Source organism: Homarus americanus, unplaced genomic scaffold, assembly GCF_018991925.1.
Source record: "Homarus americanus isolate GMGI-L3 unplaced genomic scaffold, GMGI_Hamer_2.0 scaffold52806, whole genome shotgun sequence".
NCBI lineage: Eukaryota > Metazoa > Arthropoda > Malacostraca > Decapoda > Nephropidae > Homarus > Homarus americanus.
This window is the reverse complement of record NW_024720773.1, coordinates 6,046,200-6,070,175: the sequence shown is the minus strand read 5'-3', so window position 1 is coordinate 6,070,175 and position 23,976 is coordinate 6,046,200. Positions and strand designations below refer to the sequence as shown.

Here is a 23,976-nt window from a genome sequence, read left to right as displayed (position 1 = left end):
CCCTGCTGACAAGTTTCCTGCAGTGCTCGAAGGGGAGGGGGAGTATTGTAGTGGATACTCTCCCCTACAACTGCCACTGCCGTTAGTCGCTGATAGCCGATCTCGCGACGAGTTTCTCTGACAAGCCTAGCCGTCTGGACTGCGCGGGGTCCAACAGCGACGCTTACTTCCGGTGGATGTGTATATTAGCTCACAGCCTCGCTGTGAAAGGCATTCTACTGAGCGCACTCAAACCAACAAGACCTCCTCTCAACAAGCTCCTCACCACACAGCAACTCCCTGGCACTGCACTATATATAATATATATATAGAAAACACCATAGCTGAGTTTCCCTTCTCACCTCCATCCTAGTGTGATCCAACATCATGTTAACCCCACACTACTATGGAATCAAAGTAAAACAATATTGAAACAATTACAGTGATATCCCCATTAGCCGGAACAATTGGTGCAGAGCACTTCCAGGAATGAGAGATTTCCGGGTGATGAGACGACTCTCAAAGCTGGAAAAAAATCCCTCATCCCCGAAATTTTCTGTGTATCGGGAAAATTTTCTGGGAATTTTCTGGAAAATGTGCCCCTTGGAAAATCATTCCCAAAGCCTAAATTTTCCAGAAAATTCCAGCTTTGGGAACGACTTTTTAGAAAATTTCAATTCCGGCTATCAGAGAGTTCTGGGCTTGAGGGATTCCGGCTAATGGAGATATTACTGTACCTCAATGTAATGATTTGTGGAATGTTTATATGACGAGCCTCTGTAAATGCATTAGTGAAGGGGACTGTAAATGTAGTCACATGAACTTCCTTACATAAAATATTGAACAAAGAATAAAGGAAAGAGTGCTGCTATCCTATACAGTGACCCCTCGTTTAACGAACACCTCGGTTAACGTAATTTCGATTAACGAACTGCCTTCCATAAGGATCTTCAATTCGGTTAACGAAAAAAAATTCGCTTAACGAACTTCTTACGAACCGACCTCAACATGTTTTCGCTTGCACTGACCGGGCAACCAGCTTTAGTATCAGTCCGCCAATACATTAATCGGTTCTAGGGCTTAAATTCCTTACTATTTTTGTAAATATCAAGAAGTTTATACTATTCAATAATTTTAAAAGTTTAATATTCAATTTTTTAGTCATTTTAACAATTATTGAACAAAATTGAAGGTAAAGTGACTAGTTTAATGCGCGGCATCCAGCCTCTTAACACAGCAAACAGGCGTCAGTCTCTCTCTGTTTTCACTGGAGGTAACATCTTGCTTGAGACTCTCTTCAACTAAACGCTTTTTTTCTGTGTTTCCAAGCAAATTATTGGTCATTTTGAAATATATTTTATATATTGACAATATATAATGCAGTGCAGCGTTGATTTAAAGAAAATAATCTTGAATTAAACCAGAGAGCTAAAATTTTATGGGTGAAATGGCACCATGGGGTGACTTCTCTTCCACCCCAATGCCTTCTCTTCTTCCTTCTCCTCCACCCCCATTCTAAATCCCATCATCATCATCATCATCCAGGAGCCTTCTACATACACACCTCAAAGTAAGTGAACTTTTCTACCATTTTTGTTGAATTTAGGAAATTTTCGGTGAGCTGGAACCAATTACCCAAAAACCCATTGAAACAATGGTTTCGGTTAACGAACGTTTCGGTTAACGAACGACCTTCTGGAACGGATTGAGTTCGTTAACCGAGGGGCCACTGTATAAGAAGAAAATGAAACAAACAAAAGAGTTGCTTCTAATATGGCAGGAAACAATGTACAGTACGTACTCGAAAAGACTTACTGTAACACAAAGTCTTTAGAACAGTAACAGCTTGCACTAAAACAAAAAATACTCCTGTATTAACCATCAACATTTTAAATTAAGAATTCACGAAATATAACACCACCTCTACACTAGTAAGACAGTTCATCACAACATCTCACTTACCCCAACAATTTCAGGGTGAAACATGCCCACTTTCCATAACAAAATATGCACCATAGCAGAACACTAATCCCACATACTCAATTACATCTACAGATCCAAACACAACCATCCACAAATGCAAACATAAAAACTTACCAACCTCCTCCCAAAACTCTCAACCAAACAGTACAGTACTGTATACTGAATACGCTTTTACTAAATATTCACACCTCATTACATCACTTTCTTCAGGGAAAAGTGAGTAGCCTCCATTTTTACAGATTATATTGTAATTGCAACCCTTTCCTAAACCAGTATGAACACAAAATAGAACTTGCACAATATCAACTGTTCACACACTTTAACCCATTCATTCACTCATGATTGATAGATAATCTTCACACAATTCCCTTAAAAGGTCTCTTTGGGTATCTGATGGTTATTGCCACATACCTAAGGTCCATTGGACCTGCACCCTTGTCAATCAGAGAATCTACAACAATTAAACACCAACCTTGGTGGAGGTAAGCCTCGACCATATCTTAGGAAATCGGGATGAGGAGGAAGTGGGGGAAGGCGGCGATTATACAGATTGTCTAGGACTGGTGGTGGAGGTGTAGGATGATCACCATAATGACGTTCATATAGACCCTCATCATAATACTGATCAAAGTCATCCTGAAAGGGGGGCATTTGATTACAAAGAGAAGTCACAATACTGGATATGGTAATTTCTGTAGTCTTTAGGAATCTGACATTTGTGCATATAAATGCTTTTTTTTTAACATCACTTTGTACCCTCTGTTGTCAGCCCAAAGTTATGTGACAAAAATTTGAGTAAGAAAAACAAAATAAAGATGGAACAAAAATAATTTAAAGATGATATTTTTAATTAATGTATCAATTGTCAATTGAGACCGTTATAATGATGAAGATAATGTAGAGTATCTTATGTAATTACTATTTATTTCAGTAGAGTGTACAGGAATAATCATATTGGTAGGGTGTTACAGATAACGGATGAATTCAGATACTGTAGCAGATATTACATAATTCATCCTCCCAATAATGGCTAATACAGGAGTACTCTATGTTGAATTATTGGACATCTATACTTCCAGAACACCGTCAGAACAGACTGAGGATTCTCTTGTAATTAAATTCCAACAAAAGCAACACCATAATAATAACAGTGTGGCTAGTGATGATCCAACGAACCTTTCCTGGCCATCATCATCACCTTCCTAGGATAGTGATGACCTAAAGGATCTTTCTTTGCCACCATCATCACCCAACACCTTCCTAGGATAGTGATGACCTAAAGGGCCTTTCTTTGCCACCATCATCACCCAACACCTTCCTAGGATAGTGATGACCTAAAGGACCTTTCTTTGCCACCATCATCACCCAACACCTTCCTAGGATAGTGATGACCTAAAGGACCTTTCTTTGCCACCATCATCACCCAACACCTTCCTAGGATAGTGATGACCTAAAGGACCTTTCTTTGCCACCATCATCACCCAACACCTTCCTAGGATAGTGATGACCTAAAGGACCTTTCTTTGCCACCACCATCACCCAACACCTTCCTAGGATAGTGATGACCTAAAGGACCTTTCTTTGCCACCATCATCACCCAACACCTTCCTAGGATAGTGATGACCTAAAGGACCTTTCTTTGCCACCACCATCACCCAACACCTTCCTAGGATAGTGATGACCTAAAGGTCCTTTCTTTGCCACCACCATCACCCAACACCTTCCTAGGCTGGTGATAACCTAAAGGACTTTTCCTCACCCCCAGCACCAACAGTACTTCTACTGCCATCTTTGTCAGACTTGTCATCAACTCCTTGTGTACTGTATACCATCACTATTTCTTCACTAAGAATAATGACAATAGTGAAAATATGTTCATCAAATTTGTGTTTGAGCAACATATACAGAAAAGATATACAGTACAGAAGTGTATATATCTTAACAGTTAATGTAGTTCTGTATAACAGTGTCAACACTTGCAGCTTCCAACCCTGAAAGTGTGCACAATCTGGCACTCAAAATTAAATGCACAGCACTGTATAACATTCCATTATAAAATTAAACATTATATAATAGAATGTGGTACATATACGAATATCAGTCTAATATAATGAAATTGAACTTTTATGAACACATTAATATATATTATGATAGAATTTAAATACACTATTAGGCAGGTTACTGGATGTGGGTAGTTCATTAGCATTATACTGTACAGTACTCTAAATTGAATCTAATTCCATTACCATTTCAAGTAATATAGGAGACTAGTGACAGTTTTTTCTGTAGAAACAACTAACTACCCTGAACCTTGATTTTTTAAATAATCACTAGGAACTGACCCTGTAATGCATCATATGCTCCCTGGCATAGCTGGGCGGAAGAAGTGGTGGATACAGATCATTTTTTCTTCCAAAGCTCTGTCCTCCTCGTTCACAATCAGGATATCGAGAGGCTTCAATTCGTTCATCACTGGGATACTGCCGAAACCAATTACCACTGGATCCACTAGGAAAGTACATATCAGGGTTTCTGATCCCAGCCTCCTGTCTCGCATGAGAAGTGGATTTTCGGACCTTCAGGCGCAAACCATGGAACTCATGCCCATCTAGCTCACGAATTGCTCGCTGGGCTTGAGCTTCATCATCCATGTGCTAAAATACCCCAAGAAAAAGAGGAATGACATTCAAAATACAAGAATTTAAGGAATAGAAGTTAATTCTCCCAGCTCACGTCTCAACTTTTTTCTCATCAAATTAATTACAGGAGGCACCAATTTGGTTTCATAAGAGACAAAAGCTTTTCTGTATGCATTGTTCAGATATATTTTTATTCGGTACAGTATATAATAATGTACCTGTGGAATGACTGCCAATTCAGATTAAAATTATGAGATTACTGCAGGTGGTCATTGATACACAAAAATGTGACATACTGAAAGCAAAGTGACTTATGTTATGATTCTGCAGTATGATTTTGACAAAAACTGAAGAATGCAAATAAAAACATACCATCATAGTGCATACTGTATTTAGTATTTGCAAGGCCCAAAATATTATGCAGATAGTAAGTGTTAATAACATTTTTAATAAACAGTTTCAAGTCATTGCAAGGGATTATTAACTCTAGTCACTACTTCTGATTCATGTTTAGCAAACATTATTACATCTTCATGTTATGAGGAAAAAGCTGACACATGTAAAAATAATCCATCTCTGGCAGGAAGTAATGATTTATGCTAGTTAAACAATTTCTCAAATTATGGGAAAAAATGAAGGTTTCATCCTAAAATCTTATTTTCCAACCAAGCAACGCTGTACACTCAGCAAGTGGTGACAGAGTTAAATCTAGATTCCCAGCGACACAAACTTGTGAATTTGTTAAAAAATCAAAATATCCTCCACAATTATAAATTAACTTCAGTATTGTACAGTATATCAAACTAATTGGGGGGGTATTCTTCTGATATACCCAATACTGGACCTTCTACTGAAGATATCAGATGTTGTCCAAAATATCAGATGACAGTCTGAAGCTGATATAAATCCTGACTTAAGCCAATTGAGTTTTGGTTACTATTATTACTGTTAGATTAACACTCTCACACACCATGATACGAGTGAGTCAATCATAATTCAGTCCAATTGGCACTGACTCGTATTTGTATCAGATAAGACCTAATAATTCACCATAAACTTAGTAATTCTGATTAATTGATGTGTGAGATTTTGGTATGTCATTCCTGTAGGCCTCTTCTCTTATGGTACTCCATTTCCAATTACGTAGTTACATAGCAACTGTCCATAGAGCAGTGTTATGGAGACAAGTTTTTTGTCAGCAGGCAAGCTAGAAGGTACTCTGTGCCATCCATCTCATGCCCTCCATAATGCAGTAATATACACCTGTAAAGTGTTTATTTTTTTATGATATTTCACATTTTCCAACTTGCAACGGTCATATTTAAAGTACACAATACTGCCCCTTTGTCCATACGATAAACACGTCTAATCCATTTGGAAGTGATGCAAAGTGTTGTGTCATGTTTTTATAAGTGATTATATAAATACAGTACAGGGTATATCACCTGTTTAAGCTTGTAACCATCATGTGTGTAACTTGCACAATAAATCCCCTATGTGAATAAGATAAATGTCTTGGTAATGTGTTAAAGTGATGAAAAGTGTTTCAGAGTGTATTTACAAGTGTTTATACTGTATGTTTATTTTTGATATACAGTTTTACCCCGCCTAACGCGGTTTCACTTAACGCGTTTTCGCATATACGCGGTGCCTTGCCAAAGCTGAACTTTCACTTAACGCGGATTTTTTCCACATATACGCGGTGAGTGTCCGAGACGCTATTTTTAGATTTGCCCCACCCGCCACCCTGCCTGACTGCCTGTTTTAGCTCATAAAATTCATACAAATTACCAGGCCAGAATATAATTTACATTGCTGGAATTCTTATAATTTGGTGATCATTTTGAATATAAACATCATATATTTTGCTTTAAACTTACAATTTTTAGCTCTAGGTAACTATGGTATCTTTTGTGCAAAATATATGACATTTATATTCAAAATATTCCTGGTCTTACAAGGAATCCAGCAATGTCATCCTAACTGGTTATCCCACACATCTCCTTGGGATGACCATCTGTTACCCCTGTTTTAGCTCATAAAATTCATACAAATTACAGAATATAATTTACATTGCTGGAATTCTTATAATTTGGTGATCATTTTGAATATAAACATCATATATTTTGCAATTTTTAGCTAGGTAACTATGGTATCTTTTGGATATATGACATTTATATTCAAAATATTCCTGGTCTTTCCAGCAATGTCAATTATATTATCCTAACTTTAATCTGAGGTATTATTTAATACTAAATGTTAAAAACTCCTGACCGCCAAGGTGGGGTACTATTGACAGATAGTGTCGTGAAGATTATTTTTTTTTTATTAACTGAAGATATTTGTTTTAGCTCATAAAATTCATACAAATTACCCGGTCAGAATATAATTTACATTGCTGGAATTCTTATAATTTGGTGATCATTTTGAATATAAAGGTAACTATGTTATCTTTTGTGCAAAATATATGACATTTATATTCAAAATATTCCTGGTCTTACAAGGAATCCAGCAATGTCAATTATATTTTCCTAACTTTAGTTTGAGGTTATCCCACACATCTCCTTGGGACGGTTGGTGGGGGGTGGGGGGGGGGAGGGAGGGACCGACCGACCATCTGTTAGCCGGCTGTGTAGTGTGAGAGGGGGAGGGAGTTGAGTCCATTATTTGAATGGACATTAACTTGGCGACTGTATTTCTCTATTTCCCTTAAGTATTAATTGTGTGCATGTACCATCATAAAATTAAGATGTACTTAGGTATGTGCCTTTGGAGTGGGGGTCGGGCCGGTTTCTATTGGAATTAATCCCATATGTTCTGTTGTTCACTTAACGCGGGACCCTCTGGGTTCAATTGACCGCGTTAAGTGGGGTACAACTGTATGTGTTTAAATTTTTAAAAGTATGGAGACTGCTTTCTCATATATCATACCTTTCCCCCAATTGCAACTCCCACAAACATCTACTATCACATAAAAAGGTAAGATTATTTTAAAATAGTTTTATTATATTGATATAATATTACAGTACTGTATAAAGAATGTACAGTGCAGTATTATTGTATAGTATATTACACTCCAGGATGTTGTTCAACTGAACAGTACAAAACGTGGGGACAGAATTTTGTTTTATAAAATAGTTTACAGCCAAATTTTTTCTGCTAGCATAATTCTAAAACCACCATAACCATTAGAATAAAAAAAAGTAAAAAATATTGACATGTAAATAAGGAGTGAACAATTTGGGATTTTTTTTTTGATACTCCATTTCTTTCAAACTATAAGCCTTGTTATTACTTATCAATTTTCTTACAGTACCCTGTACTGTATTTCACCAATACAAAGTGTAAAAATATCCACCTTTTTTATATCTAACGGTTATTGTTCTTATTTGGTTATTTGTTGGTTAAAATACAAGTTGATTGTATAGTCCAGTACAGTACTGTATTGAACACTGTAATGCATGAGTTCACATCATCAACATCGTTTCTTAATTTTTCTGGTTTCATGTGAAAGAGCAACCAAATTTACATAGACTGTAGACGGTTTCATATGAAAAAAGAAAAGAAAAAAAAAAGACTGGTTTTAAACAAATTTATCAGAAGAAAAAAGATACTAAACCGTTCTTTCATGTCAAAAGGTCATAACTAGCCCTGTGTACTGAAGGGGATGATTCTACAAATACAGCAGTGTGCCATTGTTATACTGTATATAGTACTGTACATTAAAATTTACATGCAAGAACTCCCCAAAGTTATAAACACCTAACTTTCAAACACCTATGGTAGGCACAGCATCTTCTACCCTGTGACTAGATTAACACCCGGAGTTATAAACACCCTTTTCCGTTGAAGAGGGTGTTTAAAACTCCAGGCATAAGTGTTGTGATCCTGGCAGCACCAAAATTTGATCATGAACTTAACAACTCCCTCCCTCTCTCCTCTTCTATAAAGGGTAGTATCATAATTCCTTTATTGTTTGGATATACTTTAAGTTAAGAAGTTGTAGCCTACCTCTAGTAAGGAGGTGAGGGGTGGGTATGTGTAAGCCCCCACTGGAAGGAGTTAAGAGTATAGAAGGCTGGGAATGTTTGAACCAGAGTCTATGAGGAATGCGCCATGCGGCAAATTTACCAATACCCTGTACAGTGATATCTCCATTAACCGGAACAATTGGTGCAGAGCACTTCCAGGAATGAGAGATTTCTGGGTAACGAGACGACTCTCTCAAAGCCGGAAAAAAATCCCCCATCCCTGGAATTTTCCGGAATTTTCCGGGTAATGGAAAAATTTTCTCGGAAGTTCCAAAAATTACCCTTTAGATCAGGGGTGGGCAATTATTTTCGATGGCGGGCCACTTCATGAATGGTGGCACACTTCGCGGGCCACAGGTTAACAGCGACGAACCAGTATTGCTGCTATGTCCACCCAACTTCCAAAATTGTCCTTTCTGTAATTAATAAGAATTTTTTTTTATGATTGCCAAATGCAGTGGCGGGCCACAGAAATAATTTGGCGGGCCAAATGTGGCCCGCGGGCCGTACTTTGCCCACCCCTGCTTTAGATCATCTCTCGAACCCGGAAAAATATCCCTCATCTCTGTAATTTTCCAGGTAACAGAAAAATTTCAATTCAATTTAAAAAAAATGCGCCTGATTTTCATCTCTCAAACCTGGAAATAAACTCCCCCATCCCCGGAATTGTACGGAATTTTCCGGGTATTGGGAAAATTTTCTCGGAAATTTCCGGAAAATTTGCCCCTTGAAAAATCTTTCCCAAAGCCGGAATTTTCCGGGAAATTCCAGCTTTGGGAACGATTTTCTGAGAAAATTTAAATTCCGGCTATCGGAGAGTTCCGGGTTTGAGGGATTCCGGCTAATGAAGATATTACTGTAACTGAATGATGGATATCCAGCCTATCATAAAGCCAGATATCTCATATCTGGTTTTTTATCCTACTTGTGCCAATAGAATGGTACAGTACTGTACAGTAGCAGGATGAATCTGCCTCAAGACATTAAGTTGTATCTCAAACTTGCAATTCCCAAATTCTAGTACCCTGTAGTGTACACATGACTATCAGGAATCCAAGCAGTCAGTAATTTCAGAAATGTTATGTACTCCAGGAACCCATATACCTGTACACAGTACAGTATACTTAATAAAATTCGTCAATTTTTATTTTGATAAAAAGTGGCACGTGATCAGTCGTTGGTGTGGCACTTAGGCATGAATGCCACAACCAATAGGAATATATCACCTGTGGTGCTAGGAAGCCTCAATAAAAAGTATCCATCACAAACCATGTACTGTACAGTGGCATCACGAGTTTCACTCGGCTCAAGTTCTGCAACTCATGAGTTTCACGCTGACCCCTAAATTCCCCGTCTTGCAACATCTGTGCACCTTCCTCCCAAGTCTCACGCTCCCCGTACTAATAAAATGTGTTTTGTACCTTCTGCCTGAAATTATAAGTTAAATATTATTGTGTGATACATTAGACTGTTTTCAGTTATATAAAATATAGTTTGGTAACACGAGACTGTAACAAGCATTAAACATTGTACATAATACATAAATCATACAGTAACACATAGATATTGTACAAAAAATATTTCTATAGTACATAAACAGCTCCTTCCCTGGCTGGCTGGTTGGTCAGCTGTTCGTCTCTGTAAACGTATCACTAGGAACTGAATAGGGGGGAACTTTTGCTGAATCATTCCACCCTCAGCCACCACACCTAACTACTGTACTTCTCTACACATACATTTTTAGGCCACATTAGAGCATTGTTTTATGGTTGAAATTGGGGGACGGAAAGGGCAAAAAAGTGGAACTTTGGCACAACCACCAGAATCAACAAGCACCTTTAACACGCAAACATATATCACAAGCTCCGCGATTCAGTAGTTCTGTGCCGGGTCCCCAAAACAAAGCAACTGCAAAACTCATGAGGCCACTGTAAAGTACTGTGATTACTGAAAAAAATGTGTTTATCAATGCATTCCTTACAATAAATTTAATATTTATTGGTGAGAAAGCCGTGTCTTACAGTCACAGGTATCTGCTGCAGTGAGGGTGTGATATCCGATTACAGAAAACATGAACAAAAATTTAAGATCAGCAGTTTACTGATTACTGTATCATAATATGAAAACTATAGCTGTTTAAAGTTAATTAAATTAAATTAATTTCTAGAAATATTTCCTTTCTAAATACCTGTACTCATCATGTGCTGTAATTACAATCATCTGATGAGCTGTAGCCGATATAAATAGTTGATCACCCATTAACCCACACCTTGCCAGCCAGGCCAGTAAGCACTCAGATAGCCCGATTTTTCCTTATTTGTTCTCAAATTTTATAAGGAAAACAAAGTGCAACAGTATTATTCTAGGTATGCATCAATTGTTCCACTATTGAGAGATGTTACTAAAAATATCAAATCATGTTATACGGTTCTATGTACAGTATTTCAATGTGAAATACAGGGTATGGAACTACAGCCCAAAAAAATTCCTTTAGGACATTTATTTCAGTCGACCAGACCCGCCACCAGACCACCTCAATGCTAGGCCAAGTCCACACCACGCCACATATCTACGCAGCTTACTCTCACACCTTAAATAATGACAGAATATGAAATATGAGCACAGAAACTTAAAACAAAGAATAAGTAATCATTATGTGGTCAGGTACAGAAAAAACAAAGGAAGTGTTAGTTTAGATGTGAATGTAGATGTGTTAAGGCAATTTGAAAAAGGGGAACAAGCTGTGGTTAACACTACTCCTATGCTCAAACAAGTGAAATTACGAAACCAATCATGAAATATGTGGCTGAAAACATTGTACAGCTGGCAACTCCGACTGCTTACCCAAGCAGATGATACAGGTAACATCATAATCTCTTATACTTCCATTGCTGTGTCATGGTATATAAACATCAATACACTTTCTTTGTTCATAATTTTGTTAAGTAACTCATTTTCCCATTTCACTATAAATTTATTTCCATCTGTAGAGGCAACTGTGTACACATCCCACACCACTGACCGATCACAGGCTGATCTTTGTCAAAACAAATACTGTATTGAGGACATTTATTAAATATACATACAAGTGTATTGGTTCCTGAAGTAAATATTAAAAATTTCCTAAATAATCTACTTATTTTCTGAAAGCCTCTTGGTCCCAAGCATTTTGGATTCCTGATACTCAAACTTATTACTGAATCTTATAAATTATATTTTGTGAATTATGATATTTCCTAAGTTAGGTTCTAAGTGATAGCGCTGCATGTTATTCACGTGTTTGTTTTGTCGATGATGACATGTTTATGTTTGGACAAGGAGAGGATACGGTTGCTAGGAGTTATGGTAAATATTGTTTATGTCTCAGGCACACAAGATATTATTATTACTGCTGGAACAAAAAGCTAAGTGACATGCACCAGAAAAGAATTATAGGCTATGGTAGTTGATGATTTTACAATTTCAAGACACTGTAGTTTTGCTCCCAAGTTGCATGGATTTCAACCTCTTGAAAGTATCACCTGCATTTAAATCAACCCCCTACTTTTCCACAAAAAGATTTGGTAATAAAAACTAGCACTGTACATGAATATTGTATACAGTACTAGAAGAGATATTTCTGTTAGCCAGATTAATTGGTGCAGAGCACTTTCGGGAATGAGAGATTTCCTGGTAACGCGACGACTCTCTCAAAGCCGGAAAAAATCCCCCATCCCCGGAATTTTCTGAGTACTGTACCAGAAAAATTTTCTTGGAATTTTCTGGAAAATTCCGGTTTTGGGAACGATTTTCCGAGAAAAATTTCAATTCAGGCTATCGGAGACTTCCGGTTAAGAGGGGTTCCGGCTAACGGAGATATTACTGTATCTGGGCAATGAGCAGAAGTATAATTCTGGGGATAACCATCATAGTCCAGTGATCATTTTGTCACGAATGACAATCGGTATTTCCTTCACACTCTTCTTTTAGTAAGAAGTCAAGCTTTGTGGTGGACAGACTACCTTAACTTCCCCAACAGTAAAGTTAGGTACCCATTTACAGCTGGATGAACTGGGAGTGCCCCAGCATCAAACCAACAACCCTTAAGACTGTAGGCAAGCACTGTATCCATTCAGCCAACATGCCCTAACGTGCAGGTTAAGGCATCATAAATAAATCAGCTGCTGGCACTGAGAAACAAACAAATACCTGTGAAAAGATTATGGTCATCTAAGTGAGCATTTATAAGTAGGAATAAAGGAGGTGGTAAACAGGAAAAGACATCGAAAAACACAAAAACAATCATGGACGGTACAATGTGAAGTTAATGAACATCTAGACGAGGAACAAGTGGTGCTGCAGTGTGAATGGGGCCAGTGAGATGAACAGTCATTGGGAAATAAGAGTACCTTGATTTCAACTATGGTACTTGCATGGACAAATAAAGCCAAATGATCCACTACAGTACCTGCATGAAATAATTCTACAACATACTATAATGTGTTGAGATACAAGGCACTATACTTACAACAAATGCATAGTTGGTAATGATATCAGCTTCTACCACATTGCCATACATTTCAAAAAGTCGTTTTAGTTCCAGAAGTTTGGTATTTTTGTGTAGATTGCCAACATAGATTTTTGTCCTTTGGTTACCACCCTTCTTAGCACCAGTTGAAGCTTTAACTACCATTGGCTGAAATCAAAGGTATAAAGCTCATTAAAACAGCCAAAAATCATAACCTATGCATACATTATTCAATTTTAAATTGTAATCTGTTTAATTATTTCATATGAAATTCCAAGTTTAATGAAATCTCTTAAATATTTCTGAAAATGAAGCAATAAAATAAGAAATTCCATTATAAGGCCAAAGGAAATAACTAATAGGCCATCCATAGACCAGATGTTGGTACTGTACCATTTGAGGAGGCAAAACTTCAATGGTGACAAATTATTTGTACCATCCCTATAAGTAAGAAAATATGTGATGACCTTTTCAGATAAGTAGATTAATTATTTTTCCTGGACATCACTTGTTATCATATTAATCACCATTCTGTGTCCACTTACTTAGGCACAGTTGGTCATCCTATGGCCTTAAGAAAAAAAAATAAAAGAAAAAATAAATGTTCAACAGATGTACAGGTATCACAATTTTCACAGCCCCAAATCTTTTTTTTATGAAACTAGGCAGTTTTTTTTTTAACAACACCATACTGTATTACCATATTAATTTAGGTTAAGCATTTACTGTAATCAGTTTTCAGATGTGTGCAAATTTTCTTTCAGCTCTACCCCTTACCTTAGCAAATTTACTTTAGCAGGTTATATTACAGAGTACAGTCTCTCCTCGACTTACGACGGGGTTCCGTACCGACGACCAGGTCGTAAGTTGAATTGGTCGTAAGTCGAAAAGGCGAAAATAGTACTATACGTAGAAATTCTAAAATGAAATACAGTACAGTAAAAGTAATCAATAATGAATGAAGTGTTACTGTGCACTTACCTTTAATGTAGTCAGCTGAATGCACACGGGGCCTCAATAATTTTTTAATTAAGCATGGAGACTACATTAATTGGATGAAGCAGAGGAGGAGACAGGGCCGTCGTATGTCTGGGTTGTTGTAAGTTGAATATGTCGTAAGTCAAGGAGAGACTGTAGTGATTAACTTTAATTATTGCAGGAACAAATATTCTGTTAAAAAGCTTTATTAAAAATATAGATTTTTTTTTTCTTTGGAGTTTAGAACAGGGAAAGGGTATTGCGCCTTCTTAGTTTGTGCGAAACCAGAAGATACAGTGTTGTGGTTCAAGATACACAAACTTGATTGAGACTTTCTAACTCCTTACTTGACTGCCAGCACATTTAGAATGAGACAACCACTAAATTAAATACAGAATTCTGTTGTGACTGGGTGAGGAGTTGTGACGCAGTACCAACAGTCCACATGGATAATGCATGTCTCTTGCCTTTAAACAAACAATCCCACTGGCAATGGCAGGTCCTGTCATCATTATCATCATCATCACATGAGAGCTTAGTGGTGGTAGATCTTGCAAGTCACTCACTTAGAACCCATAAGCCATTAAAATCAATACACTTCTAACTTCAAATAATTCATCCCTTAAAGTATTAAGAGTACAGTATAATCAATTTCACTCAATCTTACCCTTTCATCCAGTATGTAACCATTCAGTGCTATAATAGCTGCTTTCCCTTCCTCTTCTTTTGCCATGTGCACAAAACCAAAGCTTTTCAAGACATCCACCTCAACCACTGTACCATGAGCTTCAAAAAGTTGCCGGATTTCTGCGGTTGTGGCACGATGACTGAGGTTCCCTAAAAATATCTTGAAGGTCTTCCTCTGTACAGGCTTCTTGGTTGATATCTAAGCAACAAAAGATAAAAACATTAGCATTAAGAAACAGGAGGCTGCCAGATACAAAAGATGTCCCTCAGTCACCCACAAACACATCATCATGAGAGCAGTAAATCTTTAACTATGATCCAACACCTCTGTTATTTGCTCTTTCTCTTTTACTCTAGCTTCTACCTACCTGATTTTCAATATACTGTACAGCATTCTTCGGTTTAACGTCCTCGTATATACCTAATGAGGCATTTTATTTGTTTTCAAACCTTCTATTTTAGTAAAGCAATAGGCACCCAAATCACGGATACTGTATATACAGTGTACAGTCTCTCCCCGACTTACGACGGGGTTAGGGACCCAATTCCAGGTCGTAAGTCGAAAATGCGAAAATAATACATAGAAAATCTAAAATGGGTGTCTCTTTTTCTTCTCAGCACCACAAAACTCTCACTTTTAAGCATGCCAGTTTAAATGGAATTACAAACGAAAATTTTGTTAGTACACAGCGCAATCACTAACGTCGGGACTCGAAAATACGTAATTTGAAAATTTTTTGGTACAACTGGGGCGGTCATACGTCCAGGTGGTCGTAAGTTGGGTAGGTCGTAAGTCGAGGAGTGGCTGTACTGTACAGGGTAATTCATACAAATAAGGAGAATTCTTTAGATGGAGTTGCCATCATTACTACTGGGTTAAGAAGACCATAGGAGGTGGATGACAACTGTGTTCACTGGCTTAGCCACAAATAAAGAATGCCAGTAAATTGATGTTTTGTGCATTTTGCCCGCTCCGAGACAGCTAGCTACACATAGTTGTTTAACATTTTGAAGTAACAAACACCATCCATTGTGTTTTGTAGGATATGGCCACCCGCTCTCCAGTGTTGTCACATTGCCGGGTTGTGAGGTATGTCACATCAAATGATATAAAATTGTGTAAAATAATCTAAAACCATTTCACATTCGCATCAATTTTCTGTTATTTTAACTGTCAGTAAGAGTGTCAAACAGACTGGGCACCAAGGGTGCATTAGGAGAACAGCAGATGCATTTGACACCACTGAGAGATGAGAGTTTGTAAAAGAAAAAGTCAAAGTGGGGAGAGAAGATAGAAATTACAGTAGATTAAACTAGCTTGGGTCCCTGGCATTGCCAATGTTTGTTTTTGACATCATCAATAACATAACCAAACCAAATTTCAACTCGTTATGTTAAATATGAGTGAGACTAAAAATACACAAACAAAAAATAAAAGCACTATAAAAAGAGGGGTCTGCACAGGGGCCCATTCATTAGAATTAGAGGGTTAACTCATTGCCTATTGACCATTTTTTTAAACATTGGGGATACTGTACTGTACCCCTAAAGCGACCCTTCGAACCATAATCCATTATTTTTTTAAATCAAACACTCGGGATACTTTTAAGTAATCAGACGATTGTCATTAGAACACTTGGGTGAAGTCTTTGGGTGCCTACCCCTACCTGAATGATTTTTCAACTAGTTAACAGTACAGTCTCTCCTCGACTTACGACAACCCGGACATACGACGGCCCTGTCTCCTCCTCTGCTTCATCCAATTAATGAAGTCTCCATGCTTAATTAAAAAATTATTGAGGCCCCGTGTGCATTCAGCTGACTACATTAAAGCTAAGTGCACAGAAACACTTTATTCATTTTTCATTATTGATAACTTTTACTGTACTGTAATTCATTTTAGAATTTCAATGTATTATTTTTGCCTTTTCGACTTACGACCAATTCGACTTACAACCTCGTCGTCGGGACAGAAGCCGGTCGTAAGTCGAGGAGAGACTGTATATGAATAAAAAATTCTCTGAAATACCATGCATGTCAATTAAAATTTAAAAATTATGTTTTTTTTTTCAATCCTAAGTGGCATTTCCAAAGGGAATGTGCATACAGTATTCTTAAGAGACTGCCTTGTAAAGATAAAATACATTAGAAGTAAGGATAGTTCACCAAGCACTTGTTTTACCCACAATGCACAGCTCAGAGACGACACTATTGTAAACACACATCATCTGGTGACCTCCATGTGTGCCCGCGTCTGTTCACGGGACCAGTGTGTCAACAATTATGGGTATTTATGCAATATATGGGTGCACCAGCAAAGCTCAAATCCCAAGCAGAGAGCACATCAAGTATTACAGATATCCCAGAGAAAAGAAAACCTGTGATAAATGGATAAATGCCCACAAGCATTCAGACAAAATAAACACATTAGGCTAACCGAAAACGTGTTTGAAGAGTTCATAATTCTTTTGTATCTCCATAATTCTGGAATGTTTGTCGATATCCAAGTACTGCATCTACAAGAAGGTGAGATATTCATCTTGCTATATGTGGCCAAAAAGAACTCTGAACATATTTAATAATCTTGAAAAAAATTAAAGTTAAGTACAGTGAACCCTCACTTTACACGGTCAATTGAACCCACGGCGGCCCGCGTAAGTGAACAACATAACATATGGGATTAATTGAAATAGAGACTGGGCCGACCCCCAAACTCCACTTTTTCAGACAATACCTACGTTGTAGTAAAAATAACTTCTTAATTTTATGATGGTATGCACACACAATTAATAATTAAGAGAAATATCAATAATATTAGGTTTTTTAACACTTACACTAGTAGAAAAGATGGCTGGGCACACAGGGATGGGGGGCGTTGGTTCCGAGGCAGAGGGCAGATTATTAGCCCTCACCTGTATCACTTGTATCAATTGCATCACTATCCACCACAGAGGCTTGCAGGGCCTCTTTGTCAAACCCCTCAAAGTCCATATAAGTCCATATCCTCACTATCATTATCACTATCACTGACTTGGGCCTGCTGTGGTGGGTGGCGGGTGAAGAACTCGGTAATGTTTTGATGAGTGGGCGACCTTGTGCGCACCCTGCTCGCGCCGCTCTCCGCGTAAAAGGGTACACACACCGCGGAAATTGAGCATTCCGGTTTCAGCAGGGTACTGCGTAAACGTGGAAACGCGTAAAATGAAACCGCGTAAAGCGGGGGTTTACTGTACATTGATACGTGGGTTTCAGGTGTCAATACCGTGCTTGTTTCAAGACGCGAGGGAAGATTTCTTGTAGTTTCTTAATTCTGCAATGTCAGTCAATATCAGGTCATCCAGAAGACCGTGAGACATTTTTCTTGCCACGTCTGACAAAAGAAAACAATAATATTGTCCCAAATATAAGAAAATCCAGAGTTACATCACTTAATTCACTGGCAATGGTTCTGAAGCTTAATGCCTAGAAGCCCAGAGAAACTTGCTCTACTTTCTTAAGTATACAATATCCAGTTGTCCAGAGTACCCTCAGACATTCACCTTACCATGTTTGGCAAAAGGAAAATCTTTGCATTAATAATAAGCTGATAGTTTTAGTTGCTTCGTCCATGTCATCAGCGAAATGCCCGACACCCCCCGGGTGTTTCCTTGTAATATTTTGCTTTTTTTTTTTTGGTATATCACTTATTTTTTGGAGGACTATGAGAACATAAGGCATTCATTTTGTTATACCTGGCCACAGAAAGGCCTTAGCTTTACAAGTATTCTAAAAAAATTAAGCAATCAAAGTCAACCATGGCAAGGCCGTAGTCCTTGGGCACCATCTGGTCACCAGGGGTAGTGTGACGTCATTGGATGGGGCGGAGCTAAAGTTTATGACGTTACAGCAGTGTGTACTTACTGTTTTTAGTCCTTGCTGCCTTGTACCCAAGTGATGTTTACCTTCAACCCTGAAGACCTCTCATGACTCTTGTCTCACCCATCACACTTCTCAAAATTTATCAAGCATTTCATTCCTCTTGTAGCTTCAAGTATGGTAAGTGTTGAACTTTTGTTTGTGATAAATAGGTGTAACGCTATTTTCAATTCACCAATATATTATACAGGAATACCCCGGTTATTGCAAAGGATGCATCCCTAATAAATGGACGTATGCTTGACCTTGGCCAAAATTAAGTGCACATTAAAAAAATAGCCATACCAACTTTCAGTTCTGCTAAAAACTGTGGTCATGCAAGGGAGGGCCCACTTTTAGGTTTAGGTAGACCTTTTTAGTCCTTGCTGCCTTGTACCCAAGTGATGTTTACCTTCAACCCTGAAGACCTCTCATGACTCTTGTCTCACCCATCACACTTCTCAAAATTTATCAAGCATTTCATTCCTCTTGTAGCTTCAAGTATGGTAAGTGTTGAACTTTTGTTTGTGATAAATAGGTGTAACGCTATTTTCAATTCACCAATATATTATACAGGAATACCCCGGTTATTGCAAAGGATGCATCCCTAATAAATGGACGTATGCTTGACCTTGGCCAAAATTAAGTGCACATTAAAAAAATAGCCATACCAACTTTCAGTTCTGCTAAAAACTGTGGTCATGCAAGGGAGGGCCCACTTTTAGGTTTAGGTAGACCTCCCCAGTTAGATAACCATAAGCCTTCTTGGAGCTATATACAGTACTTAAGCATACCTAATTTCAGTTCTTTATCTTAATAACTTTGGCCGTGCATAAGAAACAGAAAAATAGATGTTTTAATGAGAAGATTCCACCTTTGGGGGCGGGGCGGGGCAGGACAGGGCAGGGAAGGGGGGGGAGGAGGACTACTAGGGCCAACCCTCTAAAACTCCACCTTTGCAACATTTCTGGGGTGTATGTATACTGTACCTGTATATGGTATTTACCCCAAATTTCAGTTCTTTATCTACAAAACTGTAGCTGTGCATATTGCATAGTTAATATCCAAATAAGCAAACATACACAAAACAGACTGTTTCATAAATATAAGAAGCAATCTTAGACCTTGTATAGCAGCAGGGTTTCCCATCACTTTTGAGATTTAAAGACATTATATATAACCAGGAAAGCTGAAGAGAGATGATAAGAGAGGAGGGGGAAATGTGAATTTCTATAAGGAACAGAAAAGCAGGTTACCTGATTAGAAATACTGTAGAACACCTCTCACCTGAATGGAGCATTAAAACATTGAAAGTCCAAAATAGTGTGTAATACCACAGTGCTAGAAGAACATTAAGAGGACACAAAATTCAGTTCCACAACGAGCATGTCATCGGGCATCCACTACAGTCACCAAAATGCTATATACACTTCCATAGCCAATTAAAATGACTGAATTGCCATAAAAACAACTGACTTAATAATGTTCTCAGACAAATAAGTATATTTATGTAACCCGAGATCCATTCCCACTTTACCATTAAAGTTCCATAAAGAATATCAGAGAATGCTGGAAACAGATTACCGCTTGGAGGCAAGAAAAAATGTGGGTAGTGAATATCAAAGACCACATTCTATAACCATGGGTTTAAAGCCATGACCCAATGACTCATATACTTTACAAAGCACTACCAGATCATGGTTGAGGTTCCACTCTCCCTAACCACCAACTCACCAGCTGAGTAACTGTTTATGCAACCTTAGCACTGACCCAGGTATGACAGCATTCCTGTTTCAAAATTCAGTCAGCCTCTAGAAATGGCAGGCACTTACAGGAAGTGTTCTGCTTGTGGGAATCTCACAAGTCACTTGATGAATGACCCATAATTTATAAAAATAATTACAAATATCAAGACAACCATGTACTTACAACAAAGGCACAGTTGGTAAGAGTGTCAGACTCTACGATATTGCTGTTTACTCCAAATAAGCTTTTCAACTCCTCAAGTTTAGAATCCTTGGGAAGGTTCCCAATTAAGATATTTGTTGTTTGGTTATCATCCTTCCTAGCACCAGTGGAGGCCTTAACAACCATTGGCTGAAACCAAACACACATTATTGAACTCACACGGCTTTAAAACAAAATTTGAACGACTCAAGCACAAAGTGTTTAAAATGAAAACACAGGTAGCAGCTCCAAGGAAGTCAGAGGTTAAACAAAACAGATGAACTTCATTTGTTTATGTATCACTGAATCAGATCCACCAAAATTTATGCATTTAAACAGGCTCAAAGGGGTAAACTTTCACTAAACTAAAAATTACTGTATTAATTTTTTTCAATTTCCTCATACCCTGGGCAGTTTTACTGTTTCCTTCCATTTGCTGGCCCTAACTTACTGCATTTTATTATCAATATAACTTAACAGTTGTGTAATAAGATAAGTTACTTCACTTTTAGCTGTGCTCTGTTCAGCATTTTTCAGGTGGTAGATCAATAATTTAATTCTGAATTTTACATGAAAGCAAGTTCATGAACCAATACTTTGCAAACTTCAATATAAAAAACAGTAGGCAAACCTTTTAAAAATATAGTTATTAATTTTACATGCAATCTGTTTCAATTACTGTTCTGTATACCATATTATATTTTTTGCTATGATTTAATAACAAGAATACAGGAAGTCACTAAGTTATAAACACGTTGCATTCCAAATTTTTTTCATAAGTCGTTCATTCAGAACCTGGAAGTCAATTCTCATATACACAATGTTATAAATGGTGGCCATCAAAAACTTATTTAACTCAAAATCTAGAAAAATATTGTGCATTTGCAGTGATTACCAGTAATGCAGGTTCAACTTGAAAAATCTGGTTGCGAGGAAACTGGGCATGTGAGAAAACCATACCTATTGATAGTTATGCTGTCAAGTAAACTATTTTAAGCTAAACACACAAGACTTGCCTGGCCCACATCCATGTTCTGGTGTTTATTTTAATTTACATTATGAATATATGATTTCTGCCTTTGTACCAATGTCAAAAAGGCTAACAAATACTGTACCCAAATGGGTAGCAGTCAAAAACATAAATCATATTAACAGAATTTCAGCTGTTAGATTTTCTATTTTAGCACATTACAGTAAAGTGGGGTTGAAACATTTTTGTGGCAGCCAAACCTATACTGTACATGCCTGAACATAGCTTAGAGTCAGCTTCAAGTTCTTTTAAGTTTAATTATAATTGACATACTGTAAGGTTTTACTCTCTTTAAAAACCTATTAAATATTTTCTCTCAAAATTGTTTATAAACTAATTATACAGTAGAAGACAGAAAAATAATCTATGTTAAATGAGGATAATGGCCACACTTTTTCCACACTTGTCCCTACAAGTGAGTATGTTGTTACTTCCAAAGAATAAATAAATAACAAGACTACCTTACAAAAAGAGAGAGGAGGAGAGGGAAGGAGAGGGAAGGGGAGGGAGGAGGAGGAGGAGGAGGTGTGGGTAGGTGGTCAAGTGTTAACTTCATTACCAACTTGTGGTGTTGCCAAAGTGACAAATCATTATCATTAAAGGCACTTTTAGTAATTCAGTATCTAGTCACAAAGTGGATGATGCTGTGTTCACAACCTGTTCATATGTCCAGGTGTTTGTCAATTGGATGTACATTATGAAGGGATTCCCTGCATTTGGTTATTAAATGAGCTTTATTTACTGAAATCTTTAAGCGAGAAATCTGGTACAGTACAAGAGCACAAATGTTTATGTAACTTCTAAATATGACACAACATTGGATATACGAACAAAGTATAATTAATAGATACTTTTAATATATGGACACTGGCTTTACTGCACCATTTCCATTCCATTCTTCTGTTAATCCTTCTTGCCTACTATGTAAGATGCCCATACACCTCTCAGTCGAAGTGTTCTGAAAATTCAAGTGGGGGTTGGCATGGCGTTAATTCGGATTAACAAGATCCATCTGTACCACCGACTGTTAACTTTTAAGTTATCCTAAAATTCCATGTTAAAGGTGGCATGATTTGGACTAAAACTATACACGGTATCTATTCTTACTTTTCCGTGAAGTGAACAGCCATTTAGTGCTTCAATAGCTACCCGGCCCTCTTCTTCATTTTCCATGTGCACAAAGCCATAGTTTCTGACAACATCTGCCTCAACCACTGTACCATGAGCTTCAAAGAGTTTTCGGATGTCTGAGCCTGAAGCACGGTTACTGAGGTTCCCCACAAATATCTTGTAAGTATTTTCCCACTCGGGCGTCTGTGTCGAAACCTAGAAGAGACGTTCAAGGTACTTTAAATGTATTCACATTCTCAGAGAGGTGGATATGACCTATAACCAATACATTTAATGAAGATTTATGACGCAAATAAGCATTTACATAAATCACATATTTTTTTAACTTTTAATGTTTGTAGTTCAGGTCTTCTATTTAATTTCACTACAGATATTGTTTACAGATGTGGAAGAACACTTGCACAGATATGTTTCAATTTATGAATGAGAATAAAAAAATTCCTCCCAGCACCTTGCAACAGCCTCCAAAGGTGCACCATGAGAGAACCATTTAAATATTTTCACAATAATTTACAGTACCCCCCTATGTGTGAACTCAAACTGCTTTTACCCCTGTGGATATGCCCATCCAATACTTCAAGACTTAATATGGAGTACAACTCATGAAGTATAAATAACTAGAAGTCAGAGTGTGAGAGGCAGAGGAGGTGGGAGGATTGACAATGAATTATCCAGTATGAAGATTAGGAAGGCGAGGAAGGACATTATGATGGCTGAAGAGATAAAAGATGGAAAATAATGAGAAGAGAAAATGATGATGAGTAGGTGGTAGACAAAAATTAGGAGTATGCAGAGCAAAGCAAACAGGGGATAGGAAGAAAGCAAAATAGAAAGAGAAGAAGGAAGTTGAAAAAGAAAAAGAAAAGCAGAAAGATCAAGTGAAAAATAAATGACTGATGTCGGAAAAACCATTTTATGGCCACGGAAAAGGAAGAAGGGACTGTAAGATCTGAACACTAAACACCCTCCTACAGAGCCCACCAATATCATATGTCTCAACTTGCTTAACAGCTGGAACACTACCCAGACGGAAAATGCCCATTGAACCAGTGGATAATGCAACAGGCTTCAGATCAGGGGACTGTGACCTTCCCAGTACACACAGCCTCAACCACCCATAATACATCACTGTACATAATCCATCACAGGGCCACTTATGACATTATCAGT

At 37.6% G+C, this 23,976-nt stretch overlaps 1 protein-coding gene across 8 annotated transcripts in view; it reads right to left on the bottom strand.

Annotated features, from left to right (window-relative positions):
- Positions 1–23,976, bottom strand: part of LOC121860935 (RNA-binding protein lark-like) — a 35,491-nt gene that overhangs the window by 5,436 nt on the left and 6,079 nt on the right. For 4 of the 8 annotated variants that reach the window (XM_042358320.1, XM_042358319.1, XM_042358321.1 and 1 more), the window contains 6 exons: positions 22,783–23,001; positions 20,628–20,795; positions 14,785–15,003; positions 13,140–13,307; positions 4,305–4,616; positions 2,435–2,598 (listed from right to left, as the gene is read on the bottom strand). In XM_042358320.1, coding sequence (XP_042214254.1) covers positions 2,435–2,598; positions 4,305–4,616; positions 13,140–13,307; positions 14,785–15,003; positions 20,628–20,795; positions 22,783–23,001 — 1,250 coding nt within the window. The remainder of the gene's footprint in view (positions 1–2,434; positions 2,599–4,304; positions 4,617–13,139; positions 13,308–14,784; positions 15,004–20,627; positions 20,796–22,782; positions 23,002–23,976) is intronic. The other 4 variants (XM_042358322.1, XM_042358326.1, XM_042358325.1 and 1 more) reach the window with 3 other exon arrangements.